The 25,480-nt window shown below is 46.3% G+C and overlaps 24 protein-coding genes across 24 annotated transcripts; 12 read left to right on the top strand and 12 right to left on the bottom strand.

Moving 5' to 3' along the window:
- Positions 1-428: 428 nt before the first annotated feature.
- OGAPHI_003180 (uncharacterized protein) lies at positions 429-1,919 on the bottom strand (the record flags this gene model as incomplete). The annotated part of the gene is made up of 1 exon (XM_046204131.1): positions 429-1,919. The coding sequence occupies one exon, from the start codon at positions 1,917-1,919 to the stop codon at positions 429-431; it is 1,491 nt and encodes a 496-aa protein (XP_046062343.1).
- Positions 1,898-3,071, top strand: OGAPHI_003178 (uncharacterized protein; the record flags this gene model as incomplete). The annotated part of the gene is made up of 3 exons (XM_046204129.1): positions 1,898-1,926; positions 2,237-2,640; positions 2,764-3,071. The coding sequence occupies 3 exons, from the start codon at positions 1,898-1,900 to the stop codon at positions 3,069-3,071; spliced, it is 741 nt and encodes a 246-aa protein (XP_046062341.1).
- On the bottom strand, positions 2,360-2,891 carry OGAPHI_003179 (uncharacterized protein; the record flags this gene model as incomplete). Its single annotated transcript, XM_046204130.1, has 2 exons — positions 2,360-2,710; positions 2,832-2,891. 2 exons carry the CDS (start codon positions 2,889-2,891, stop codon positions 2,360-2,362), a joined length of 411 nt encoding a protein of 136 aa, XP_046062342.1.
- A 494-nt stretch (positions 3,072-3,565) lies between the features above and the next one.
- Positions 3,566-4,855, bottom strand: OGAPHI_003176 (uncharacterized protein; the record flags this gene model as incomplete). The annotated part of the gene is made up of 1 exon (XM_046204126.1): positions 3,566-4,855. One exon carries the CDS (start codon positions 4,853-4,855, stop codon positions 3,566-3,568), a length of 1,290 nt encoding a protein of 429 aa, XP_046062339.1.
- OGAPHI_003177 (uncharacterized protein) lies at positions 4,124-4,501 on the top strand (the record flags this gene model as incomplete). Its single annotated transcript, XM_046204127.1, has 1 exon — positions 4,124-4,501. The coding sequence occupies one exon, from the start codon at positions 4,124-4,126 to the stop codon at positions 4,499-4,501; it is 378 nt and encodes a 125-aa protein (XP_046062340.1).
- Positions 4,856-5,898: 1,043 nt separating the features above from the next.
- Positions 5,899-7,752, top strand: OGAPHI_003175 (uncharacterized protein; the record flags this gene model as incomplete). Its single annotated transcript, XM_046204125.1, has 1 exon — positions 5,899-7,752. The coding sequence occupies one exon, from the start codon at positions 5,899-5,901 to the stop codon at positions 7,750-7,752; it is 1,854 nt and encodes a 617-aa protein (XP_046062338.1).
- A 133-nt stretch (positions 7,753-7,885) lies between these two features.
- OGAPHI_003174 (uncharacterized protein) lies at positions 7,886-8,956 on the bottom strand (the record flags this gene model as incomplete). The annotated part of the gene is made up of 1 exon (XM_046204124.1): positions 7,886-8,956. The coding sequence occupies one exon, from the start codon at positions 8,954-8,956 to the stop codon at positions 7,886-7,888; it is 1,071 nt and encodes a 356-aa protein (XP_046062337.1).
- A 160-nt stretch (positions 8,957-9,116) lies between these two features.
- OGAPHI_003173 (uncharacterized protein) lies at positions 9,117-10,358 on the top strand (the record flags this gene model as incomplete). The annotated part of the gene is made up of 1 exon (XM_046204123.1): positions 9,117-10,358. One exon carries the CDS (start codon positions 9,117-9,119, stop codon positions 10,356-10,358), a length of 1,242 nt encoding a protein of 413 aa, XP_046062336.1.
- Positions 10,359-10,567: 209 nt separating this feature from the next.
- On the top strand, positions 10,568-11,257 carry OGAPHI_003172 (uncharacterized protein; the record flags this gene model as incomplete). The annotated part of the gene is made up of 1 exon (XM_046204122.1): positions 10,568-11,257. One exon carries the CDS (start codon positions 10,568-10,570, stop codon positions 11,255-11,257), a length of 690 nt encoding a protein of 229 aa, XP_046062335.1.
- Positions 11,258-11,513: 256 nt separating this feature from the next.
- OGAPHI_003170 (uncharacterized protein) lies at positions 11,514-13,124 on the top strand (the record flags this gene model as incomplete). Its single annotated transcript, XM_046204120.1, has 1 exon — positions 11,514-13,124. One exon carries the CDS (start codon positions 11,514-11,516, stop codon positions 13,122-13,124), a length of 1,611 nt encoding a protein of 536 aa, XP_046062333.1.
- On the bottom strand, positions 11,858-12,190 carry OGAPHI_003171 (uncharacterized protein; the record flags this gene model as incomplete). Its single annotated transcript, XM_046204121.1, has 1 exon — positions 11,858-12,190. One exon carries the CDS (start codon positions 12,188-12,190, stop codon positions 11,858-11,860), a length of 333 nt encoding a protein of 110 aa, XP_046062334.1.
- Positions 13,125-13,196: 72 nt separating the features above from the next.
- Positions 13,197-14,885, bottom strand: OGAPHI_003169 (uncharacterized protein; the record flags this gene model as incomplete). Its single annotated transcript, XM_046204119.1, has 1 exon — positions 13,197-14,885. The coding sequence occupies one exon, from the start codon at positions 14,883-14,885 to the stop codon at positions 13,197-13,199; it is 1,689 nt and encodes a 562-aa protein (XP_046062332.1).
- Positions 14,886-15,070: 185 nt separating this feature from the next.
- OGAPHI_003168 (uncharacterized protein) lies at positions 15,071-15,658 on the top strand (the record flags this gene model as incomplete). Its single annotated transcript, XM_046204118.1, has 1 exon — positions 15,071-15,658. One exon carries the CDS (start codon positions 15,071-15,073, stop codon positions 15,656-15,658), a length of 588 nt encoding a protein of 195 aa, XP_046062331.1.
- Positions 15,140-15,901, bottom strand: OGAPHI_003167 (uncharacterized protein; the record flags this gene model as incomplete). The annotated part of the gene is made up of 1 exon (XM_046204116.1): positions 15,140-15,901. One exon carries the CDS (start codon positions 15,899-15,901, stop codon positions 15,140-15,142), a length of 762 nt encoding a protein of 253 aa, XP_046062330.1.
- A 126-nt stretch (positions 15,902-16,027) lies between these two features.
- Positions 16,028-17,119, bottom strand: OGAPHI_003165 (uncharacterized protein; the record flags this gene model as incomplete). Its single annotated transcript, XM_046204114.1, has 1 exon — positions 16,028-17,119. One exon carries the CDS (start codon positions 17,117-17,119, stop codon positions 16,028-16,030), a length of 1,092 nt encoding a protein of 363 aa, XP_046062328.1.
- Positions 16,053-16,640, top strand: OGAPHI_003166 (uncharacterized protein; the record flags this gene model as incomplete). The annotated part of the gene is made up of 2 exons (XM_046204115.1): positions 16,053-16,318; positions 16,445-16,640. The coding sequence occupies 2 exons, from the start codon at positions 16,053-16,055 to the stop codon at positions 16,638-16,640; spliced, it is 462 nt and encodes a 153-aa protein (XP_046062329.1).
- Positions 17,120-17,461: 342 nt separating the features above from the next.
- Positions 17,462-19,936, top strand: OGAPHI_003163 (uncharacterized protein; the record flags this gene model as incomplete). The annotated part of the gene is made up of 3 exons (XM_046204112.1): positions 17,462-18,755; positions 19,109-19,635; positions 19,733-19,936. The coding sequence occupies 3 exons, from the start codon at positions 17,462-17,464 to the stop codon at positions 19,934-19,936; spliced, it is 2,025 nt and encodes a 674-aa protein (XP_046062326.1).
- OGAPHI_003164 (uncharacterized protein) lies at positions 18,799-19,878 on the bottom strand (the record flags this gene model as incomplete). Its single annotated transcript, XM_046204113.1, has 1 exon — positions 18,799-19,878. The coding sequence occupies one exon, from the start codon at positions 19,876-19,878 to the stop codon at positions 18,799-18,801; it is 1,080 nt and encodes a 359-aa protein (XP_046062327.1).
- Positions 19,937-20,149: 213 nt separating the features above from the next.
- Positions 20,150-21,625, bottom strand: OGAPHI_003161 (uncharacterized protein; the record flags this gene model as incomplete). The annotated part of the gene is made up of 1 exon (XM_046204110.1): positions 20,150-21,625. One exon carries the CDS (start codon positions 21,623-21,625, stop codon positions 20,150-20,152), a length of 1,476 nt encoding a protein of 491 aa, XP_046062324.1.
- OGAPHI_003162 (uncharacterized protein) lies at positions 20,553-21,115 on the top strand (the record flags this gene model as incomplete). Its single annotated transcript, XM_046204111.1, has 2 exons — positions 20,553-20,721; positions 20,796-21,115. 2 exons carry the CDS (start codon positions 20,553-20,555, stop codon positions 21,113-21,115), a joined length of 489 nt encoding a protein of 162 aa, XP_046062325.1.
- A 495-nt stretch (positions 21,626-22,120) lies between the features above and the next one.
- OGAPHI_003159 (uncharacterized protein) lies at positions 22,121-23,863 on the top strand (the record flags this gene model as incomplete). The annotated part of the gene is made up of 1 exon (XM_046204108.1): positions 22,121-23,863. One exon carries the CDS (start codon positions 22,121-22,123, stop codon positions 23,861-23,863), a length of 1,743 nt encoding a protein of 580 aa, XP_046062322.1.
- On the bottom strand, positions 22,849-23,841 carry OGAPHI_003160 (uncharacterized protein; the record flags this gene model as incomplete). The annotated part of the gene is made up of 2 exons (XM_046204109.1): positions 22,849-23,233; positions 23,711-23,841. 2 exons carry the CDS (start codon positions 23,839-23,841, stop codon positions 22,849-22,851), a joined length of 516 nt encoding a protein of 171 aa, XP_046062323.1.
- A 142-nt stretch (positions 23,864-24,005) lies between the features above and the next one.
- OGAPHI_003158 (uncharacterized protein) lies at positions 24,006-24,377 on the bottom strand (the record flags this gene model as incomplete). The annotated part of the gene is made up of 1 exon (XM_046204107.1): positions 24,006-24,377. The coding sequence occupies one exon, from the start codon at positions 24,375-24,377 to the stop codon at positions 24,006-24,008; it is 372 nt and encodes a 123-aa protein (XP_046062321.1).
- A 128-nt stretch (positions 24,378-24,505) lies between these two features.
- OGAPHI_003157 (uncharacterized protein) lies at positions 24,506-25,468 on the top strand (the record flags this gene model as incomplete). The annotated part of the gene is made up of 1 exon (XM_046204105.1): positions 24,506-25,468. One exon carries the CDS (start codon positions 24,506-24,508, stop codon positions 25,466-25,468), a length of 963 nt encoding a protein of 320 aa, XP_046062320.1.
- Between the last annotated feature and the right edge of the window lie 12 nt (positions 25,469-25,480).

Below are 25,480 nucleotides of genomic sequence, written 5' to 3'. Positions count from 1 at the left end.
CACCCGCCACCCGCCACCCGCCACCCGCCACCCGCCACCCGCCACCCGCCACCCGGGATAAAGGTTACCCGGTCTCCCAGATGCTGACTAACCTTACTACCCTACCCCTCCCACCACACAGCCACACTCTCCACTCACACCGTTCGTTTTGTTTCCAATACACCATCTCTACCTTACTACTCTCTACGTCCTACCATATCCTACTCCTACCTACCAAGTTCATCTTTTTTTTCCGCTTTTTCGCTTTTTCGTTCGGTTTAAACCCTTTTCTACTTAATTATTTAATTTCCTCCAGAGATTAATATTTTCGCGTGCTTTATTTCATTGTCAACGAAGTTAGTTCACGTCGAACACTTCACACCCATAAGACCATTTTCATCTCACCGATTCCCTTAGTTGCTCAATGTGACACTCAACACAAAACCGATCTATCTGTCTCCCGTAGCAACGCTTTCAGCTCGCTCAGTTCGCTCAGTACACTCGGGTTCCTTGCTGGCTGTCTCCTCCTGCTCCTGACGCTCAACGTCAGCTTCCTTGCTGTCCGCCTCCTCCTGCTGGCCCCGGCCTCCTAGGCAGAAAAGCAGGACAACAACAGCGTAACACCCAATTGCCACGTACAAGCAGTTCCTCGACGCGGCGATGGTCCCTCTTTCCCCCATGAGAGACGCAGACACCGCGCTAGCCAGCGCAATCCCCACCTGGCCAAACGTCTGGAAGATCCCACTGGCGGTCGCCTGCAAGTGCATCGGCACTCGTGTGATCATCAAGGAGTACGTGATCTGATAGAACGGATTCAGGCTCCATCCAATCAAGAACAAGCTCACCAGCTCATACCGCCAGTACTGGCCCGGCTGGAACCGCGACGCCCACACAGTCATAGCTAGTGTACAGACAACAGCAATGACCACAAACCAGCGCTCGCCAGTGCGTGCCGTGAACCACGGCCGCCACACAAAGCTGCCCCACACGATGCCGGCCGATCCTGGCACCAGGCGCACGGCTGCAATAAGCGGCGAGTCGTTGTCGTAGTGCTCATGGAACTGAATTAATGCCAGCTGCATTATTGTATACCCACAGTAGTGGAACAGAACGCTGCACACCGATGCAACGTATAGCTGCACGCTTCCCAGCTCGAGCGGAAACATCACCTCGAGCTTCGAGCCAGACCGGGGCAGGTACACCAGCTCGTACAGTGCAACGCCAATGACAATAAGACCACCCACGGGGATCGGGATGTACACTTTGGGAGAATGCCACTTGGTGCCGGCCTCTGTGAACCCGAGAATCACCAGCAGCAAGCCTGCAACAAGCAGGATTGCGCCTGGGTAGTCCAGCCGTTTGAGGCTGACTGTTCTGTGCGGAGGCACGGGCACAATAACGAAACAGAGACCCGCGAGGCACGCAGTACCAATTCCAAATGTAAACCAGAAGAAGGCCTTGTATCCGATCGGGGTCATCGAGAATGCGCCTCCGAGTACAGACCCCAGCCCGAGCGACGTGGTCAGCACAAGCATGAGCATGCGCACTGCGCGCTGCAGCGCGGCACCTTCAAAGTACGAGGCCGTCAGGCCCATGGACGTTGGCACCAAAGTTGCCGCGCCAATACCCTGCACTGCACGGACGACAATCAGGGCAACCGCGTTGGGTACTAGGGCATTAATGAGCGAGCACACGCTCATCACGGTCAGGCCAGCGAGGTACACCACGTGCAAGCCCACAACGTCGGCGATATTACCTATCAAAATGATAAACGAGCCCAAAGTAAGGGCATACGCAGAGATTACCCACGTCGCCGTCGCGTAGTCGGTGTGCAGGTGCTCCTGCAAGCTCGCGGTCATCGTGATACCGGCGCTCACACTCAGATTGTCTAGGGTCAGACCCAGCAGAATCAGCACGTATGCCAGAACTTTGCGATTCATGTTGGAGGTACGCAACGTCCGCGGATCCTTATATAGTAGGGCCCACAACTTTTACTTGTGCACAGCCGCACTCTTCGCAGGCCAAACCCGTTTTCCATAGTGTGCCGTGTTAGTCAGCAGATGTGTGCGGCTCGCAGACTATTGTCTTCCAAATATTTCTTATTGTGCCCAAAAGCCGGATTCGAGCCGCAACCAAAGGGCGAGCACAAGGGTGATTTGTCAGTTTGGTTAGTAATTGGGGTCCCGGAGGTGCAACATGGGTGCTGCGTATTTTTAGTCAGGAGCATGAGTGCTGGAATGATATAACATCTTACAAGATTGCCTGGTCTGAATTTCTGGAGCGTGTCATCCCAAGTTGGTTGTCGCCTGGGAGGCCAAAGCCCGGCGCGAGGTTCTACCTGTTCGCTTTCCTTGCAGCCACGCTGGTCCACTTCGCAATGTCAATCTACACCCGTACGTGGTAAATGTGCTGGTTTATCATCGGAGGCATTCTCGAGGTGGTTGGCTACGCTAGACATGTTGCTGGCGGCCTCGGCCAGTCCGTCGAGGTCTACTTGTCCCCCATCTTCCTCACGGCTACCATCTACATGTGCTTCGGCAGAGTCATATCCTCCCTGGGAGCCAACCGCTATGCCCTCATTTCCGGCAAGAGACTTACAGTCTTCTTTGTTACTTGCGATATCATCTGTCTTGCAACACAATCCGCAGGTCTTGCCCTCCAGTACATGTCCGACAACATGCAAACTACCGGCAAAACCATAGCAATTATCAGTTTCGTTCTGCAGCTGCTCCTGTTTGCGTTCTTCCTCACCAACTGTCTATCGGTGCACATCAGACACAACAGAGCAGGATTTTTTCGCTACCACAGAGCACTCATCCAGTGGCCAGTATATTTCTGCGCAAACTACCTACCTCGTCATTGCTTGCTTTGTTGTCAGAATCATCTTCAGAGTCGTCGAGTACGCTCAACATTTGGGCTACATCCTCTTCCACACTATCTACACATTCCGCCTGGACGCAGCCCCTATGATTCTTGCCATGATAGTGTTCTTGGTGGTGTACCAACCATTAGCTATTATAGCGGAAGAAAACCAGGTTCCAGAAACTATCGAGCTTTCCCAGATCCCCCATGGTCCAAGAAAGATGGCTTGATCTTGAGTAGCTGTTCAGTAATCACGTTGATTGATGCGTGGTGGTCTGAAAACTAGTAGTAAAAGGAACGGGATTCTTTGGCCGCACTAGAACAATAGTCATTGGTTCGACATGATTTCTGAAACACCGCCTATTTAGAACGACTAAATGCGCCTCTTGAACCGCGGAGAAGCAACTGAGGGCGTTATCTACGCATAGCTCTGGTGTACAGTACATGTTCCAGCATGAGAAATCTCAGCAGGAAGGTTGCAGCCCAGAGGTTCTATTTCATTCACATCTAATTATTTGTTGTTGACTTCCGTACGTAGACACAATATTTCTAGGTAGACCAGATGTGAATTTAATCAAACGGGTTTCGGTTACAAAAAGGTATGTCCTGATGCAACGCTCAGAGACACGTCAAGGTTACGTAAACGCGTTTTGAACTGATCATCTACTGTTCAGTGTGCAGTAATCAGTAAACACTTCTCCTTATATACCCCTCTCATATTCAATCAAAAGAAGTCCTTTTCATCCAGTGATAAACCGAGAGCTTCACGCTGAGACTTGGAGTTTGGATCAAACTCCGGGAGTTCAGCAAGCGAGGTGACTCTTGTGCCGTGACGCGCGTCTTTACCCTCGTGATCCCAGGTGGATCTGTGCTGAGAAATTCTGTTATCCCAAATAGCAGACGTACCCAAACCCGGTTGAGAGGGAGTCCATTTAAACCGGACTTGGATATCCGCATTTTTTTCATAGACATCGAAAAGGTAGTTCAAGATCAAATCGGACTCAACCGAGGACAATCCTAAAATACGAGTTGTCATTGTTCTGTTGACAAAAAGGGATTTCCAGCCAGTAGCGGGATGGGTTCTCACCAATGGATGGATTCTCTCAATCTTCCTAGGACCACCAAATGGGTTTTTTCTGTCGAGGTATCCGTTTGCGGATATAAAGACAGCTTGTTTTCCATCGAGGAATCGTTTAAATTCTTCAGATAGCTTATCGTAAGCCGCATAGCCAGACGACCACAAAGTATCTCCTCCAGATTCTGGAATTGCATCAAGGTGTAAATGAGTCAGCCCAGCTGGTCTCTTTTCGTGAACAAGGTCGGTATGCCAAACCTGGTTACCTCTACTCACATTCTTGACAGCATCCCAATTACCCAAATTGTGATTTTTGAATGTCATTCCAACACTCAAGTTTCGTTGCCGGTAATCTTGCCAAATCACAGTCACACCAGGGAGCCCATTCACTTGTGTGGTTTGAGGATGCTGCTCAACACGGCCCCAATAACCACCGAGCTCCAATTGTTTGACGGGAGAAAGCTTCTGGTCTCTGAAAAAAACAACAACTCTTTCGGCCACCAACAAAGCAAGCTCATCTTTCTGCTTATCACTCAAGTCACTCAGCTGCAATCCAACCAACTCGGTTCCAATGTGCTTGGTTAAATGAATCACTTCTTTAGCGGCTCCCAAAAGAGCCTTTTTTTCTGGATCTGCGTTTTTAGCCCGCTCAATATATTCATAGTCGTCATCTCTGATTGCAGCGGCTTCGTCAACAAAAACAGGGACATCAGACTTGTTCGGTCTCCAAGGATAGCCTTCGGAAATATCAACTCCAGCATCAAGAAGTCTTTTCTTGCTGGATTCTGGGAGAATCTTTAGTCCTTCTGGGTCAGGACCGAATTGAATTTTGTCATTGGCACCAACACCGACAGCAATATCCTTTGAGGACCGAATAATATTCTCGATCTCTTTGTCAATAGGGATAGCCTGAAGCTTCAATGTAGAGGTCGAAGTCATTTTGAAAAGAATATAGGTGAAAGATTATATCGGTGCTAGTGACTATACCTGACTACTGTGGCTGCCACGGATGATAAGTAATCAGTGTGGCTGACTAAAAAGCCACATCTCGAATTCTCCCTGAATCGGAGTGAACTTCCTGTGATAAGCTCGGCTTTCTCCATTCCTCGTCGCCAGCCATTGCCGTCAACGGAATAGTCAATTGTACTTCTACCCCTTGTCGATTTATGAAAGATCTTCTCAAACCAGGGTATATAAATTTTGTGATGGAAATGATTATGTAATCTTGAATGTCCGATACCTGAATGTTCATCTCAACAAAGGTTCTTGAAAGTTTTACCATTGGCCAACCTTCTAATTGATACCCAAAAACTTCATGTTCGGGTAACATAACTCAGCAGTCGAAAGCAATATGGTTATTAATGGAAGATGATTCTGAGAGCTGCAAATGTGACCCATTCGGTTTGAGAGTGGTACCCCACAATAAAATCCGATCAGGAAGTACAAGTCGGTATATCAGTTCTGTAAAATCTTTGTACTTCAGCAAACACGTGGGGTGGTTCCAACTCGTTTCGAACAAACAAAGATGCGTATGTTTTCTCCCTCTGAAAAATCACTTATGACGTCAGCAAATACATTTCGGTTAAGTTAAGTTTGTGTTGCTGCTGCCTCTCCGAATGCAAATAAGAACGACCGTGTATTCCCTCGGTCCTGCAGCGAATTTTCAAGAAGGATGTAATAATCCACGTTCTTGGCCCTGGAGAACATAAACTCAGCCGTTCTATTGTTTAGACGATTATGCAAGATCCTGAATCAGAAAATTTGAACAATCGGTTGAGAGTTTCTGTCTGTATCTTGCTTGGCACGTGGTGATTGAACGGCCTAACGTATCTTATTGTTTCCCCTGTAGTCATGGTATATTCTCTGGTAAACAAGTAAACACGGTCGCTTTCATCAAAGTCAACACGTGGAAATGTGAGCGTGAGTAACTGTTTATATCTGAAGATTTCTTCTGGGAGGCCAAGAGATCTACACTTGAAAAAATGCTCAGTCTTTCATTCAAAAACGCGCTGAGATTTCTTGCTATATCGGGCGCATGCTCTGCTAGACTGGACCCAAGAGCTAGTATTACGACCGATCAACATTCTGCTTTAGAGATTATTTTTCCATCACTTTTTGGCTGGGAAGATCTTGCCAATGAGATAGGCCAGACTATCGAGTGTGACGTATGCCAAGCAGCATTGGTTGCAGCAAATGCTGTAATTGATATCATTGGTGATGATCTTACTCTCGATATTGCAACAGATATTTGCAAAACTTTTGAAAAGGAGGACGTTTGCACTGGTGCCGTTGGTGCTCTTGGCCCTTATGTTCTGAAGATGATCACCACTTCTTCTGACTCCTTGCTTGGATATGGCGGTGAGCTTATTTGCAACTCTTTTATGGGTACCTGTACGGATTTTGAGCCAAAAACCGTTGACTTCACGAGAGACGCATCCTCTCAAGCTGCTACCAATTACATAAACAGCACGAAGTCAAAAGATTTGCTCACTATTCTTCACATCTCGGATATCCACTATGACCCTGCATACTCTATTGGATCAGAAGCTGACTGTGGCTACCCACTATGCTGTGAAGAGAGAACACAAACATCAAGTACTGTCAAAGCGCCTGCAACCAAGTATGGTGCTTACTTGTGTGACTCGCCAATAGACTTGGTCAAAAGTTTCGGCGAGTATCTCGAGTCAACTATTGGTGGATCCCCGGACTTTACTCTGTTCACTGGTGATGTGCCTCCACATAATGTGTGGTATGATAACGAAACCACTGTCACCGAAGCTTTTACAATTTACTCCGTCCTTGGTGACTATTTGAAGTCTCCAGTTTACGCCACTTTTGGAAATCATGATACTGCACCAGTCAATCTCATAGAGCCTGCTTTACTCGCAGACGGATCTTTACCAAATCAGTGGGCACTGGATAACTTGGGATCCTATTTTGGTAATTGGTTACCTTCTACTACAATATCTCAGTTTGAATCAAACCACGGCATCTATTCCGTTAGACCAGCCCCAGGTCTGAAACTGATTAATCTTAATACTGTTGATTGTTACTATTACAACTTTTATGTGCTATACAATGGTGGATCAGATGTTGACCCCAATGACCAGTTACAATGGTTGGTCAACGAATTGGAAGACAGCAAGTCTAGAAATGAAAGCGTGTGGATACAGGCACACATTGCACCTGGTGATAGTGACTGTGTAATCCCCTGGTCAAATCTGTTCAACGAAATTGTCAATGATTATTCGGATATCATCAAAGGGCAGTTTTATGGTCACAGTCACGAGGACAAATTCATTCTAAATTTTGACTACAAAAGTAATGCAGTTGGTGTCCAGTATTTGGCCCCATCAATCACCACTTTTACTGATCTGAACACAGGTTATAGAGTCTACAAGGTTGATCCTGAATCTTACGAGATTGTAGAATCTTTAACCTATTACGCTGACATCTCTGCTACAAGTAATGATACACCACCAGAATGGAAGTTGGAATACTCTGCCCGTGATTATGTTCCTAATTGGCCAAAAGCTTCTCCATTGAATGCTACGTTTTGGAACGAGGTTTTGAAAACCTTTGAAGCAAATAACACTGCATTCGAACTTTACTCCTTGTACATGACGAAAAGCTGCTCCGCTTCTACAGTATGCACGGAAGAGGGTTGTAAGGCAAAGGACATTGCTCAAATCAAGAGTGGCAACACTCTGAACAAGTACTACACTCCGCTTATTGATGTCAATTCTTCCAAAAATTTGACAACAGTGGCATCGACAGTCTCTTCAGCAAAAAATTCTACTAGCAGCTCCCTCAAGAAGAGATGTATGCATATCTGATGTTTTCGTGAAAGTTTCCTCGAAAACTGCAATTGCTAGCCCAATTGAGTTGGTTCTGTTTTTTATAAGTTTGTTTTATAAATTCTCTAGTTCTTTGTTTAGAAGTGCTATAAGGTATTGATACGCATGATTTTCATGAAAATGCAGCCTTTACTGCAGAGATCGAATTCTCAACCAACTGATCACCCTGCTTTAGTCTCTCGTTCATGATCATGACCGTATGAGGAACTCCTTTGAGTATTTCCAACTTGCTTTCTATGCCATTTGCAATCAATTTTTCGTGATAGGCTTCAGCTTCTGACCTTAAGACATCACATTCTGCAACCCCTAAATAAGCTGGAGGTACAAGCTTGAAACTGGAATCTGGATAGTAAATCGGGCTTGACTCTGGCTCAACCAGTGTCGAGCCTGCTTCAGGGAGATAAGTCTGCCGATACCACATCATCTTGTCCGCAGGAAGCTGTGGAGTAAACTTGTTTTCTTTCCAGGAGACATACGTTTCTGCAGTTGCCGAGTTATCAATCACTGGGACTATCAGTAGCTGAATTCTAAGTGGTGGTAAACCTTTGGATAGGGGAGAGCTTGCGTATTTATGCGTCATGATAGCAGAAAGGTTACCACCCGCCGAACATCCTCCCAAACCCACTTTAGTTGTATCAATGTCTAGGTCTTTTGGACCGTACATGATAAAAAGTAATGCCTCAAAAGAATCGTCCACGCATGCTGGATACGGGAATTCGGGGGCAAGCCTGTAGTCGATCGAGATAACCAAACATTTTGCATCTTCAGCCAAGTAGGTGCAATACGAATTCTCTGTATGCAGACCACCCAAAACCCATCCTCCTCCATGATACCAGATCATACACGGCCATCCATCTGATGGCGGTGTCCCTTTGGGAATAAACACTCTAGCCGGGATAGGCTCGCCTTCAGTATGCATTCTCGGAATGGTGATGTCAAAGATTTTGGACATTTCCTTAGAGGGTCTCTGCCCTGGGATCACATTGCCGCCCTTTTTTGTCACCTCGACAGGATACTTGTGGGTCTCCAAAATGTCTGGTCTGTTGCAGAGTACTTCATTAAAAAACTTAACGTACTCTGGGTCAAGCTTTCCATCCATTGATGGATGTATTTTCAAGGGTAATTCACTCAATGGCTCAGGCCATGAGTAGTCTTGATTGAGAGTTACTTTATACTTGGACATCTGATGTGACCTTTGGCTGGAAGGTATAAAGTTTATTTAAATTATTTGCAGCACCCCTTATCGGTAAACCCAAAGCGGATTTTTAACTCGGATGAGAAATTCCGATAAATGTGTCTGTCTGCCTTTGGGACGAGAAAAATATTTCAATAGATTTACTCAAATGAAGTGTCCATCAGATTTTACACCAATTCCACCGAAAGATGAGTTGTTGAAGGCTTTCAAGGGAGCAAATGTTCAGGAGTTGCCTACTCCGGCATTCGTTGTTGATCGTTCTGTTGTAAAGAACAATTCAGATAAGATGCTCGAGAATGCTAGATCACTAGGATTAGATTTTAGGGCCCATGTTAAAACACATAAAACTTTGGAAGGAACGCTGTTACAGTTGGGAGAAGGAAAAAATAAGACTGATAAAATTGTGGTGTCCACTTTGAGGGAAGCATGGGGTCTACTTCCATTAATTGAAGACGGGAAGATTAACGACATCTTGTTTAGTTTACCTGTGGTTAAAAGCAGACTCCCTGAACTCGAGGAGTTGAGTAAACGTGTGAAGAACTTGCGACTTATGCTGGACAACATTGACCAGATCGATACTCTTGTCAATTATAGCAAGAAGAATTCGTCTGAAAAGAAGTGGTCTATATTTGTTAAGGTTAATATGGGTACGAACAGAGCAGGCTATGACCAAGATTCCTTGGGTCCCACCCTCAGAAAACTGCTGAGCACTGATGCTAAAACCTATGTGTCGTTATACGGGTTTTACTGTCATGCAGGTCACTCATACGGGGGAAAGAGTGAGAAAGAGGGTCAATCGTTCTTACTAGATGAGATCTCAAGCGCAAATTATGCTGCCAAACAAGCTCGTGAAATCGACCCGTCTTGTGATCTGCATCTCTCAGTGGGAGCTACACCAACAGCGCATGCGTCTGCACACTTTGACCTGAAGTCGGCTGGGGAACTCTACGGCAAGCTTGAACTTCATGCAGGAAACTATCCATTTTGCGATCTTCAGCAAATGGCTACAGGTTTTGTGTCCGAAGAACGTGTTGCATGCCGAGTCCTAGCAGAGGTTCTTTCCACTTACCCAGGAAGAGGCCCAAAGCAACCTGGTGAACAACTCATTAATGCAGGTGTCATTGCTCTCACTAAAGAAGTTAGCTCGGTTCCTGGTTACGGGAAACTTTGTTTAGATTCACAGTACGGTGAATGGGTTGTGGGCAGATTGAGTCAGGAACACGGTATATTGGCCCCTCTCAGTGAGGATGCAAAACTATTGCCGAACGGAGCAAAAGTGAAAATCATTCCTCAGCATAGCTGTATCACTGCTGCTTCTTATCCATGGTATTATATTGTCGATGGCGACGAGACTGTTTGCGATATTTGGGTTCCCTTCCGCGGATGGTAAGGAATGTACGTTTATCTACTGTGACGGTCACTTTATACTGCTCTAATGTACACAGCTTTTGGATATAGCAAAGTTTTTGGAGATGATTCCAGAGTCGGAATCATCATGGGAATTATCTTATCAGTCGCAAATATATTTCCGAAGATTGACCTCGTTTTCCTAATTATTATCACTTCGCGAACAATTCCCGATCGTATTTTATACATCGAATGAGATCTCAAAGCTCAATAATGGTCCAACCATCGAGTGATTTGGATTTAGAGCTTATCAAGTTCGCGCATGCAACAATTGAAAATGTACCAGATACACCTGAGTACGACAAGATGATATCTGGGATGGTGTACGATTCTTTTTCAGTGCCACTGGAAACTGCACGATTTCGATCAACAATGATTTGCTCTCAGCTTCAACGAATGAGTCTGGATCATTATAGCAATCTTGATGATTTCAAGATTGCAAGAACTCGTCTCACCAGACAAATTTTGGGCAAATGTGGGAAAAATCCTCTTATCGAGACTCCGTTTAGCTGCGACTATGGATTGAACATTGTGGCTGGGGATGATTTGTACATCAATGCAAACGCTGTATTGTTAGATACTTCGCTCATAATTTTGGGAAACAATTGCAAGATAGGCCCAAATGTTACGATCACTACAGCAGACCATCCTTTAGATGCAAATGGAAGGAGCGAAGGACTGGATTACTCACGAAAGGTGATCATTGGAGATAATTGCTGGATAGCTGCCAACGCCACAATTTTACCCGGTGTGCAGTTAGGTGACAACGTCGTGGTTGGAGCAGGTTCTGTGGTGACTAAAAATATCGAAAGTAACAGTTTGGTGCTTGGGGTACCGGGGCGGATAGTGAGGAAACTGAATCAGAAGATAACGGATGAATAGATCACACAATAGGCTTTCGCCTGCAAGTATACCTTTCTCGAGCCAAGCTTGACAGAAAGCTTTGATTCGCTAGCTCTACGAGAATATCTGCGTAAAAGCTGCCGTGCTGTGAGCGATTTTATCGGGTAGCTGATAAGGAACCGACCGTCACAAAAGTTCGTTATCTTTAATTTCTCGACCGACGCACGCCTGCGTCAACGAATAAAGTTTGCATATAAATGAAAGGGATTTCTTCGTTCGGGGTCACTCATTCCAGATGCCAAACAGTACGACAAAGGAAACTGCTGATATTGAACTCGTAAGCGTTCATTCAGAAAAACCAACCCACGAACCCTCGGTGGTCACTAGACTCTTCTATGCCCAACGGTACATGGAAAGACAGTACAGCGAAGTTAAATCGCAGGCTGGTTTCGGGTGGTGGCATGACTGGGTTTTCAGCACGCTGAAAATCAACTCCTTAGAGCCGAAAACGTCAACTTATCCTACCTGGACAGATGAAAAATTAGCTCTCAGATCTTCGCACTGGCTGGTTTGCACGGGTCTTCTGACCTCGGAAATTATGGGAGCTTACTTGGTGCCAAACTCTTATGCGCTGGTTGGCTATGTTCCAGGTAATCTGGTCCTGATTGCGTGTTTTGTCCTTACACTGCTTGCCGGTGGACTCCTCTGGTGGCTCTTCCTACTGTTTGATTCTCCAGAATATCCAATCCGTTCACTAGCAGAGCTCGGAAGAATCCTGGGAGGCGAAACATGGGCCCAGATTGTCATCTTCTTACAAGTCGTGGCAATGTTCCTGACAGCGGCTAATGTGGGTATTAGTGGATTAGAATCGTTGGTTATCCTACAGGATGTTAGATACTGCTGGACAGGTCTATTACTTGCATTCTGCACTGGTTTAGGGATCATTTCCAGTATTAAGTCATTCAGCAACATCGGAAAATTCTGTCTTGTCGTCTCTTTCATGAACTACATCAACTTGTTTGTGCAAATGGGATACTTTGGAGAGCCAAATTGGCAAAACGCCAAGTCCCTTCTTGGTCTCGATCCTGCCCCTGTGGTTGCCTCCAACTTTGTCGTTCAAACTTTGGTTTATAAGCTGGTTGCAGTTTCTAATATCTCCTACGTGTTTGCGGGATCTGTTGTGTTCCCGGAAATTCTTTCCGAGATGAAGAGACCTTGGGATTTTTGGAAATCGATGATTGCAGCTCAAACAGCTATCCTTGCAACCTACTTGGTTTACGGTAATTATGTTTATTCCCAACAAGGACAATTTGCCAATTCGCCCGCTGTGTTTGGTATTTCAAAAATCAGTGCTCTTAAGGGATTGTCTGTTATGACATTCATTGTTGGTGTCCTCCAGGGAGTCTTCTATGGACATGTTTCCACCAAAGTGTTCTACAAAAATTACTTTCCAAGAATTTTCAAAGGCCTGGATTCCCGTTCCAAGAAAGGTATAATTCTTTGGTATGTCAGTACAACCATTGTCTGGATTATCATTTACGTTATTGCAACTGGTGTGCCCAATGTTGCTTCTATCTCTGCTTTCACTTCGGCGCTTACTATGATTCCACTCACATACGTCATACCATTCTGGTTCTACATCTGGGCATCTTACATTAAGACCAATACAGAATCCATTACCAATTACGATGAAAATACTATGGAAGTCAATGGCTACGAAAGACCAATGCTGGAGTTCATGAAGCGTGGATTCAACGAACAAAGACTTTTGTTCACCTTCTACTCTGTTGTTAGTCTTGCATCCTTGGCTTTCGCAGGTATGGGACTGTACGGTTCCGTGGAATATATGAAGGATATATTTGCCAACACTTCAGCTACGTCATTTTCCTGTACATCACCTATCTGAGTGTGGCAATGGGCCGGCAAGCGTTTTATGGACTTTATTTACCAAAATTAATTACATTACATTAATCTCGATTCAATTCATATACTCGTTGAACGTAAACGTTCCTAAATTAGACCAGTCGAATGCCCACGCCATGTTGAGTCCGGGCCATTCGCATTCCTCCGAGGGAGTTTTAGGAGTTCGCGGGCTCCTGGGAGAGTCAATTAGATTTTCAATTTGAAGTCTGTCTGCTTTTGGCAGTGGAGCGGCGACATTTGCAACATCCAAAAGCTCGTCTTTCATATTCTCGAACGCAGAAATGCTAGACACAGTTATTTTGTTGGTCGAAGCGGCCTGTAACATCTTCGTTGTTTGCTTTAAAAAGTCGTGATAGTACTTCCCCAACTCCCAATGCTGTTCGTAATATTGAAGGAAAGCCTCGCAATTATTGTAATAGACTTCAGCCTGGTGAAACAAAGGATCATAGGAAGGAAAATTGTAGATGTATATCAGCATTGATGCTGCAGTCAAGGCGCAAAACCCAGAAAATGAATTGCATGGGCACAAATTGTGTATATCCAGCCCTTGGAACAGCATGGAAACGACTCGGCTCGACTCGAAAACCGTGTGCGCGTTGGAGCTCCACCAGCCTTCAGGGGCATTTTTCAGCTCTGGTAGCATTGGAAATGGGCCTTTAGGTCCATTGTGGTCAAGAGGAACAAATGGAAAATAGTTGCGACAGATCAAGATCTTAGAGGTATACAACCCCAGGTGCATGTAAAAAAAGATAGATCCTTGTCCAAGAGCATAATGGGCCTCCAGGTTTTCTGGAGAGTACTTCATTTTAGGCCCCAGCTGGGACTCAAACTGCTCGATTCGGTTTTTGAGTCGAGACCATTCACTATTAGGATTCCATGGAGGAGTCTTATCGGAGTTGCGCCCACCTTTGAAAACCCAAGTACAGCAGTCCGTCCAGATATGGGTACCATAGACGAAGAGCGAAAACAAATTGGTTGTTTTTCCAATAACAACTTTGTCAAGCGTTTGCTCCGTGCCAGCCTGACGGAATAAAATGTCTTGGTTAGAAATTGGGAGCCTAAATTTGAAAAGTCTTGATTTACTTTCCGCGGAAGATCCCTCTCTAAGAGAAAGACAGGTCAACTGGTACGCCCATAATGTTCTCACGTAGAATTCTTGCTCGAATAAGTTTGAGTGTTCGGTCTTTTGTTTCGTCAGCATGATGTAGACCCTATCTGCGAAACCTCCAAAAAGGTATCCTTTTGTAGACTTACCGGTTTGCCAGTTAAGTAACAGCCAAACAATACTTGCCTGAAGTAAACTCAGATAATCAATACTATGCTTGTCATCAATCTTCTCCATCAATTTTGTCTCGAAACAATTGAGGATCTCCGTTGGAGAACTGTCCAATGACTCTTTTATGAATGGTGCACTCAATGCGCAGAGACCAAGCGCTACCACCTGGTCGATGACCGATACTAGATCGATGTTGTTTGGGAAACTGAGAAACACAAGCTCCGGATAATGACGTGCAACACATTGAATACAAGATTTAACGATGTCTCCTGAGATCTCCAAGTTTCCAGACTCGAGCCTTGCCAGAACGGAGTTCCCGCGTTTGAACTTCCGGAACTCTTGAGTCGAGAAAAGCTGGCAATCTACTCCTAGTCCGCGTATCTTACACGCCTGGCACGGTGGCTTTCCTTCGTGGACACATTTGATTTTTTTATGTCTACACGCTTCGCATGCTATAGAAACTCTCATCTTCGGGAATGAAAAAGCGAAAGTTTTCAAAAGTATCTTCGGAAGCTTATAAACTATTCGCGAATTCTGATAAGATAGTTGGGCATCCCGGAAACAATTAAAAAGATAAGCACGGACAATAAACAAAAATATGCCGAATCACGGCTGATTTTTAACAATGTAGATTAAGCAGACTAGAAAGCCAGATGTTAGTAGGTACTATAGTTATGGTAGATACGAGGAATACGTTGGATTCGATTTTGTCAAAGACCTACTCAAGCTTGGTATGTCGGGAAAATCACGGCTTCGGCAATAACCGCATTCTCTCTCCGAGTACAGGCGTAGATGATGAAATCCGCAATGTCCTGAGCAACCAAGGGCTCCTTGTCCTTGTAAACATCGTCGGCTTTGGCCTGGTCTCCTTTGAATCTGACGAGAGAAAACTCAGTTTTGACTGCACCAGGAGCGACCTCAATGACTCTAATCTTGGTATCGGTGAGTTCTTTTCTCAAACTTCTACTGAAAAATTTCACGGCGGCTTTGGTGGAGCAGTAAATAGCTCCTCCTGGGTACGGATTTCTGCCTGCGATCGATCCGATGTTCACAATATCTCCTCTGTTTCTCTTCTTCATTCCAGGCAAGATCTCTTGGGTCAGCGTGAAGAGTCCAAGAATGTTGGTGTCCAGCATTGTCTCAATGTCCGAGACATCAATCTCCCCAACGGGATCTCTTCCCAGGGCAAGACCAGCATTGTTAACCAAAACATCAACCTCGGCAAATTCAGTTGGAATTGACTGAACGAACTCTTTGACCAATGGAGGTTTGCTGACATCCAGTCCTGCAGTGTACACCTTGATCTCCTTGTATTTTTTCACCAACTCAGCCTTGAGTTCGGCTAGTTTTTCAACTCTTCTAGCAGTGAGAATCAGCTTCAATTGACCCTCGGCTTCGTCAGCAAAAGCGTGTGCGGTTTCATAGCCGATTCCGGCAGAGGCTCCTGTGATGAGGACTGTCTTGTTTTTAATACTGGAACGCATTTTCAGTATTTGAGGATAAACGGAAATTTAACAGGAAGTCAGTGATTTACTGAAATATTACGAAAACTCCACAGTTTGCAAGAAAATAAATAATTTATTCAAGTAATCACTCTAGCTATATATTACTTATAGAACTTTGACTTTATCCTCAATGATCACTTTAATGCTACCGTTTTTAGGGTCGCTGGAAAGCTTCATTGCCTCATCGGCCTTCTCCAATGGGAAACGGTGTGTGACAAATGGCTTCACATCAATGATTCCCTCGCTGATAAGCTTGATAACAGGAGGCCACGATTGGTGGTATCTGTTTATGAATTTGACGTCAATTTCAGCCAAGGAGAGCTTCATGAATGGGAAATTGTTAAATGTAGGTCTTCCAACACCAATAACCGTGATGGAGCCGCCTCTTCTAGCAACGTAGGCAGCAGTGATCACACTAGATTCAACACCGGTACACTCCAAAACTCTTGGAGGAGCGTCCTCTTCGTCCGGTCCGAAAAGCTCGCGAATGCCTTCTGCGTTTTCCTCAGATGATTTCTTTAGGTCAATCTGGTATGTCTTGACTCTTGGGATCAGCTTCTTTGCAAACTCCAATCTTTCTGCCGAAAGGTCGGAAATGACTAGTGGTGAAGCACCGCTGGCATTGGCCATCACCAAAGTTGCCAATCCGATTGGGCCGGCACCACAGATCATTGCTCCTCTTCCGAGCTCTAACTCGGCTCTTTCAACTCCGTGGTAGGCAACACTCAATGGCTCACACAAAGCTCCCTCTTCGAAAGACATGTTATCTGGTAGCTTGTAGAGGCATTGGGCGTTGACGACCTTGAAACGTTGCATACTTCCATCATTTGGGTACACAGCAAGAAACTTTGTGTTCTCGCACAAGTTGTAGTCACCTTGTAAACACAGGAAACATTTGCCGCAGGTAACTTGAGGCTCAATAGCGACTCTGTCTCCGATTTTGACATCCGTGACACCTTCGCCGAGCTCAATGACCTCTCCTGCAGTCTCGTGGCCCATGATACAGTTGCCGAGAACTTTGAGCTCTCCGATTTGGCCGTGTTTCCAGAAGTGCACGTCAGAACCACAGATACCTGTAGCAGTGATGTGCACTAGAGCCTGTCCGGGGCCGGGTTTCTCAACAGGGTTTTCCTTGATGAAAATCTGGTGGTCTTTAGTGATTTGCAGAGATGGGTTTGGGAAAGTGTTGTAAGTCATTAGGTTGTAATAGAGGGGAGATGGTGGCCAACTTATACCCATCGGAGATTGATCTGAATAAGGAAATATTTGACGCACTTCCCCGCGTTGGGGCAAGAGAAATAATAACGGCTTGTGTCCGGGGAAACGCACTCCCGCAAAATAAACTACACATGCAAGAATAACAATAAACCCGGAGTTGGGATTCGGTATAGTGGGATAAAGTCACGAATCACAAAGTCCGCACCTTTTTTCACTTCTCGTCGCATTTTTCATTGGTTGGTCAATTGTCGTGTAATCAACTCAAGGAATATTCAAAATACTTTGTCAGGCGGAGTTATCGTATTTTTGTAGGATTGAAAAATGGCAGACGCACTTAAACAATCTTCAATGTCCCGCGTTTTGATAGTTGGAGGCTCCTTCGCAGGGGTGGCCGCCCTCAAGGCTCTGATTAAGAAGAGTGCTAGCTCCACAAAGCCATTGGAGGTTACGCTAGTCGAGCCCAAGCTCGGAATGCTCAATATCTTGGGCATTCCTAAAGCCGTGATCGACCCGGACTTTGCAGTCGAATCTTTTGTCTCGTTTGATCGGGCAAACGTTTATTGGGACACAATCAGGCTTCAGGAAGGATCGACGTTCGACGCCAAAAAAGTTTTGCGCAGTGAGAATGGCGATAAGCCAAATGTGGGGATCTTTGCTGAAGAGGTGAAGTACAATCCTAATCTGAAGCTTCATTTTATCCAGGGTCAAATTACCCAGCTCTCCAAAAATTCCGCCCACGTGAAGCTCGAGCAACTCGACAAGGGCAAGTTGCCCGACAAGTACAAGCCGAAAACCAAGGCAGAGGAGTTTGATGTTTCTTTCGACAGCTGTATCATTTGCAGTGGTCGGACCCGAAACTGGCCGCTGGACCCTTTGTCTTCTACGTCGGAGGAATTGAGAAAAGAGATGACCGATTCGGCCGAGCAGATCAAGAACTCCAAGAAGACGGTGATCATTGGCGGCGGTGCGTTGGGCATCGAACTCGCCGGCGAAATCAAGCACGAGTACCCTGAGAAGGAGGTTGTTTTGATCCATCCCCACTCGACCCTGCCACCAGAGTCCCTTCTCGGTGATCAGTTCAAAGAGCAGACGTTGGAGTTCTTGAAAAACTTGGGGATTGAGGTGCTTCTCAACACGAGAGTCAAGACGGAGGCAGAGGATGGCACGTTGGTGACCACCGACGGCCGCACTATCAGCAGCGATCTCGTTTTCTGGTGTAACTACAAGAAGAACAATGTTTCTTTCTTGGCCAAGAATTTCCCGACAGTGTTTGCAGCTAACGGCGACGTCGAAGTGACCAAGTACTACGAGTTAAAGACGGCAGACGGCAACGTGATTGAGAATATTTTTGCGGTTGGTGATTTGGCGAACCTTGCACTGGTGAAAACCGCCGGATGGGCTTTTAGACAGGGAATGCAAGCCGCCAATAACGCATTGGAGCTACTTTCCACTGGTTCTAAGGAGAACTACGAGAGTGTAAACGAGGAGTTTCTGAACAAGGCCGGAATGGTTTTAGTGGTTGGAATGAATCAAAGTATCTGCGAGGACTTCCAAGGTTCGGTGTTTGTCAACGACCCAGAGCACCTTGAGATGTACACGGACTACAGACTACGCAGTATGTTCACCACTTACGGACTGACGAAATAAGTAAGATTTGATTAATAGTGTTTTGCTCCAGCTAGTTTTAGCAACTTGTCGGACAGTTCGGGCATTGACAGAGGTTGTGGTCGGTGAATAGGTTTGATCACCGGGTTACGCACAGCGGTGAGATCTGCGTGGGGCCAGTGAGTGGTTCCACTGAAACTCTCAAATAGCTCCTTTTTAGTGTCGAGTGCCTCTTCGGAAGCAAACTTGGCCGGAGTGAAGCATGAGTAGATCACCGTACGAATAGTGTTGCTTTTTTCGGTCGGCACCATTCCCCAGTGGCAAGTTCTTGAGTCCCAGAGCACTAGATCTCCCGGCTCGCAGTTGACCTTGATCTCCTCGCACCCGTTGTCTATGAACCACTTGAGCTGGCTTTCAGACAACTGATAGTAATTGAACTCGTCCCAGTCCTCTTTTCTGACTTGTGTTGCAAAGAACTTGTTAAACAGGTTGTTGCTGCCACGGTAAACCACCAGTCCGCCATCAGCGGGGCCATGGTTGCTCAAGCTGATGATACCCTGAACACAGTGGAGCCCAGGCTTGAAAGGCGACTGGTCAAAGTGCGGCCATGGCTTCATTTCTGGAGCATCAGCTCTGTTTGGAAAAGTCACGTTCAACGCGTCGAAAGAGGCCAGCAACTCATCTGTGCCCCAGAGCTTTTCGAACTCGCCAAGAACTCCCGGCTCCATTCTGGCGTCCCACACAAACTTTTCGTGGGTGACTCCGTAGCAGTTGTATGCGTTGATGTCAGCATCAACCGGAGGCAGGTTCTCTTTTCTCCAAGTTTTAGGGTCATCAAAGTCGAGTTCATCGTTTCCGAAGCTCTTCATCCACTTGAAAGCTTCCTGCTGGTAGTTCTCAGCACGATCTTTTGGGATAGCATTTTTGATCACCGCATAACCGTCCCGAACAAGGTCATCTCTCCAATCGTTGTGTATTTTTGAGTAGAGCGAAGCAGATTGGGCATCGATGATTTCGTTTGGAACAGACTTGGTCTTTTTCACGACAATGCCTGGCGAGTCCTTGTACGTTCTTACAGACTTCGTGCTGATTGGCTCAAGCGTGAGGGTTGAATTTGTCACTGTAGTCGTCATTCTGTATGGTGTCGGTTATCTCAGAAGCCCCATCTTATATATGCGCTCCGGGAATTGAAGCGAAAGCTCGCTCGATGCAAGATACAAGTTCGGGCGAATTCACGAGATTCGGGGTTTGATATTTACACGACCCGTTTTGAGGCAAGCCTGCTCCATGATGAATCGTTGCAACCATTGGTCGGCGGTAGTCTCCGATGGAGCTAGCATATCCATATTTAGTAATAATCTCAATTAATATTTAGTATATTCAGAACTAAACTTCCTACTCCCGCTACGACTTGACCTCCTCGTAAACCTCGATCTTCTCGACATCGTCGCGTTGAAAGAAGCTGTTGCCAAACCCGCCGTATGGAGCTGCCATAAATAGTGCATCCACGTCCTCAAGTCTAGTTCCTTTCGTCTCCACCCAGATGAAGTACACAAGAGGAACGAAGACTATGTCTATAGCTGCGTTGACAAAGTAGAATCTGTAAGACATGTTGCTCATGGCAATTGACAGAGTAAAGGTAGCCAACAGTCCCAAACAGCCGTTGCAAAGTGAATACCAGGCGACTCCAGCGGCACGGTGTCTGGTAGGCCAAATTTCCGGTGAATACAAGTAGTCGATTGGAGTGTAAGTGAAGGAGTAGAACATTTCAAAGATGAACATCATGGCCACTGTACCGTAAGGTGAGATGTTTGCTCCGCTCATATATCCTTTCATGAGTCCACCCATGATGAAGAATGAAATGATCATTCCAATCAACGACCCAATTGCCATTGGTTTACGTCCAAGACGGTCGAACGAAAGGGATCCCAGAATGGACCAGACCAAACACCAAACGGTAGACACTATACCAACCTGTAGTTTCTGTTTTGTTTCTGTGATTCCAGCTTGTTCTAACAACAGTGATTGATAGTACGAGCACACGGAAGAGCCTCCAAACTCAACAACTGCAGACTGAATGAGCAGCGTCAGCATTCTTCTCTTACCCACTCTGGTTGCGAAAATATCCTTCCAGACGAAGAAATGCGATCTGTTGATAGCAGCTTCCTCAGCACAGCTGCTCACAATATCTTCAACAATATCGCTTGTAGGAAACGTGTCTTCGACAATAGACAAGATTTCCCGCGCTTCGTTCTCTCTTCCCTTGAGAACCAGGAACCGAGGAGATTCGGGAGAGAACCAGACGAAAATGAAAGAACACACCAGTGGAGCGGCTTGCACGATAGACGGAAGTCTCCAACACCAGGTTGATTGTATGTCCATCGATCCGTACGTCACTGCACTAGCGATGATCGAGCCAATCAGGAAGTTGGTGAAGAACAGGCCAGTAACAGTGGTTCTCCATTTGCGGGGAGTCAGCTCGGCAATAAGAACACTGACAGAAACTGCACCAATTCCAAATCCGAAACCAAGCACAATTCTGCCGATCACAAACATTGCAACATCCTGAGCCGCAGATTGCAAAATAATCCCCACTGTCACAATAAGCATGCTTCCAATCGCACACGGACGTCTTCCAAACCGGTCTGCAAAGTACTGCACAATGAAGACAGACACTATTTGACCAATCCACATGGATGCGGTGTTTAGGTTCGAAGTAGCATCAGTGATCCCAAAATAATCTTTGTACATTGGAAGTGCGTTCAACGAAGACATCATCATGGAATCGTAACCAAAAGAGGTAGGGAAACAAATGGCCATCATCAGATTGACCACCAGCATCGACTTCTGGGTCTTGGGAATGTGCTTGGAAAGAGCCATGGCTGCCGTTAGAGGCAGTGATGAGAATTGATGCACTATTTATTGGACAAAAACTCTCGAAGTAGAAATCTTATCTTAATTTTTCCATGATACAAGTTCGGGAGAATTCCCGGAGTAGTGTATCATCCTTGAGCCAACGGGCCGCGGCAGGAGGGGTCTAGTTACTAATCTTGGACTCTCGTCTTTTTAGGGTTACGAAGCTGTCATTCGAGCTGATAATTGACATTGTTGGGCAACAGGTTGCCTGTAATACCTTGATTAAGATACGTAGCTGTCATTTGGTGAAGAAAAATTTATCAGTAAAAAATTAAATGGCACATCATGACCAGCATCAGAGTCACCGAGCGAGCTCCCAAATCGTGTCTTGCGTGCTCGCGCCGACACGTTAAATGTGACAAGAAGCGGCCCTGTGCAGAGTGTGTACGCCGCGGGTCTGTAGACTCATGCTACCGGGAAACAGTAGTTGTTCGCGGCCGTCTGCTCAACGACCCTACTATGCAGCAACTTTCGTCTGCAAATGAGGAGCTGACACATAAACTTCAGGAGGCCTTGAAAGAGATAAAACATCTGCGGAAGAAGGTGCGGGGTGGGAATGCGTCGCTGATCAATGCACGCAATAGAACCAAGTACCTGCAAAGACATCACGTCACTTTGGAAGACGGCGGTGGAATCGAGTACATTTCCAGAGGACTCTCAAAATGGGAGCCCGGGGTTGACGATGTGGAGAAGATTTTGGACAATCCTCGAAATTGGCCGGGTCCGGACGAAAGTCAGGACTACTCGCGTCTGTTTTACGATTCCACCAACTACTCTCTCAAACGGGGAGTTTCCAAGCAGCTACTTCAGAATATCACTCCTGAAATTTGTCTGGATAAGGTCGAGTTTTCGCTGCGCACCGTTGGGTTTCTGTTTAATACTTTGGATGAGCAGCGGTTTCTTGGCGAGGTGAAATTCTACTTGTCGAGAAACCAGGGAATCAACGTTCTGGATGAGGATATCCCAGAGCTTTCCTGTAACTTCAAGATCCGCAGAAAACGATATGCGTGGTTCTCCATTTTGTACTCGCTTCTCGCCATTGGTTACTACGTGCACCAGGACACCACGGAAGATTACAAAAGGTTGCATCCGAACACAAATCTCGATAGAAGCCATGTGTGCTACATTGCAGCACTGGAGTGTATCAATCGGAGCGATTTCCGTGAGTTTCCCAACATATATGTGCTTCAGGCGTTCAGTATTCTGCTGATCACCTTGCAAGGGTTTGGAAACACCGGTGTGATGTACTCGTTGCTGAACGACATGATCGATACTGCTGTCAAGCTGGGACTCAATACGGGCACTTCTTCCATGTCTCGTGGCTTATGGGCCAACCTGGTGATTGTCGACGCTTTTGAAACATACGGACGTGCCAGCATCATCAAGACTGAGCCAGCTGTCGATCCCATTGATCCGGCCTTCACTCCTTCGTCGTTCCAACAGGTGATGGTGAGGATATCTCTCATCAAAAAGAAATACTCAAAGCCCACTGTAAAGGACGCAAAGTCAAATCTGCTGCAATCGGAGTCACACCTGCTTGATTTGCTACGCGAGACACAGAACCTGTTCCACCTGCGAGACTCCGAGAGACCGGCCGACGACCCATACTGGCTGCGTCGCCATGTTCTTCTCGACACATTCTACGACCAGATATCGAACATAAACAAGCTGCTAGCGTCGCACACTCCCCGCGACGAATGGATGGAGAAGTACCGTCCAAACTGCGTGTGCTACTCGGTGATGACCATCGAGCTGTTTATGTCCACGGTCACGCTGAAACACTACCGAATCTGGTCGCTTGTGCACCATGTTCTTTCGTCATCAGTGTTTTTGATTGTGGACGTTCTGATGAACATCGAGCTGCAACAGAACGACCAGAGAGTTATACTTGTGGTGGAGTGTTTGAAACTGATCAATGATCTCGGCTACGACCATCTGGAGGAACGCGGAACGGGATTCATTAAGGAGCTCATTGCGTGTATCACCTGTACGACTGCGGACGGGATGGTGTCGTTCCAAAACATGAGCCACGACGAGATTATCCGCTACGTGCGCACGCCAGGGCAGGACCTTGGAGTGAGCGGTAACTCGCTCATCAACTTTAGAGAGGGCCTGCAGCGCAACTCGGAGGACGACATCGAAGCCTGGGTCGACTCGATGCTACAATGGACGGAGTTCATGGACTGGTTAAAGACTTACTGAGAGGTTTTGCTCGAGGACTTTTCGCAGCCTCAGTTCGCGCATATATCCTAATTGGGAAATTTGAGAGATCAAAAGTGTCGCTACCGATTTCCACTATTGATAACTTTGAAAAATTAGGCAGTACTGTATCCATTCATGCTAACTACTCGTACACAGCAACACACTCCAGCTCAACCTTGATTCTAGCATCGGGAAACTGGACAATCACACAGGATCTACCTGGCTGGGTCTTGAAGTACTGTTTGTAGACAGCGTTGACGGCAGCAGCATCTTCTCTGTTGGAGATGAACAGCAGCACCTTGAGGACCTTGTCCAAAGAAGATCCAGACTTCTTGAGCACGTTCTCGAGAGCCTCGATGGCGTACTTGGTCTGGACGCTCACGTCCTCGGAGATGGTTCCGTCTGGAGCAAAGCCAACACTTCCTGAAGTGAACACATGGCCATTGCTCTTGTAGGCAGGAGACAACAATTCATTGCCGGCGGCACCAACTTCTTCCCAGGTAACTTTTTGCATTTCTAATATATATAATTGATGAGAAAGAAATTCTTGTGCGGGCAACTTATAAGTGCGTTTCCCGATGATAAGAAAATCTGCCTCCTCGCACCAGCCTATAAATATTTCGGGCTAGCCAAACGAACCGCATGGGTGTTCGTAAGTTCAAAATTGCCGGGATCCAGACGGGTCCCATTGCCAAGAGTGCTACTAGAGCACAGACGGTTGAGAGATTGGTTGGACTATTGAAGAAGGCTGCAGATTCAGGAGCTGTCTTAGCAGTTTTCCCAGAAATGTCTCTCACCCCGTTCTTTCCCAAATGGTACATTGAGTCGCAAGAAGAGGTTGACAGTTATTTTGAAAAAGGGGACATTTCTACTGGAGTTTGCAAGCCGCTATTTGAAGCTGCTGCAAAGTACTCCATTGGCTTTTATCTGGGCTACTGCGAGCTCACAAATGACGGACACCACTACAACTCCGCGATTTTGGTCGACAACCTCGGGCAAGTTGTTCACAAGTACCGCAAAGTGCATCTTCCTGGATTTCTCGAGCCCAGCGAAGGAGTTCAGTTCCAGCAACTCGAAAAACGTTATTTTGAGTACGGAGACCAAGGATTTCAAGCATACCGCGCAAATCCCGACTGGATCGATGCCACAATCGGAATGCTGATCTGCAACGACAGAAGGTGGCCCGAGTCGTGGAGAACATACGCACTGCAGGGGATGGACCTCATGCTGATCGGGTACAACTCAATTGCAAACGGTAAGGGGTTGTTCGGGGACGCCGAGGACGCCAAGCTGCGTCAGTACCACAGCGATCTGGCTGTTAAATCCAACGCTTACTTCAATAGCTGTTTTGCCGTTAGTGTCGGCAAATGCGGCAACGAGGAGGGCCAGGACCTGATTGGCGGGTCGCTGATAGTCGACCCCAACGGACTCGCGAAAGTGCAAAGCAAGGTGCTTGACGACGACGTCATTGTGACCGAGATCGACTTGGACGAAACACTGAACGGGAAAACGAAAATGTTTGATTTTGCCCGCCATAGACGGCCCGAGTTCTACAGACGTCTTGTGGATCAAAAGGGATCCATAGAAACTAGATACTCAAATTGATTGTTACCAGTT

This window comes from Ogataea philodendri (genome assembly GCF_020536065.1).
Source record: "Ogataea philodendri strain CBS6075 chromosome Unknown scaffold7, whole genome shotgun sequence".
In the NCBI taxonomy this organism is placed as follows: Eukaryota; Fungi; Ascomycota; class Pichiomycetes; order Pichiales; family Pichiaceae; genus Ogataea; species Ogataea philodendri.
Note: the sequence above shows the minus strand (reverse complement) of the source record. Positions and strands in the feature narration are given on the sequence as shown.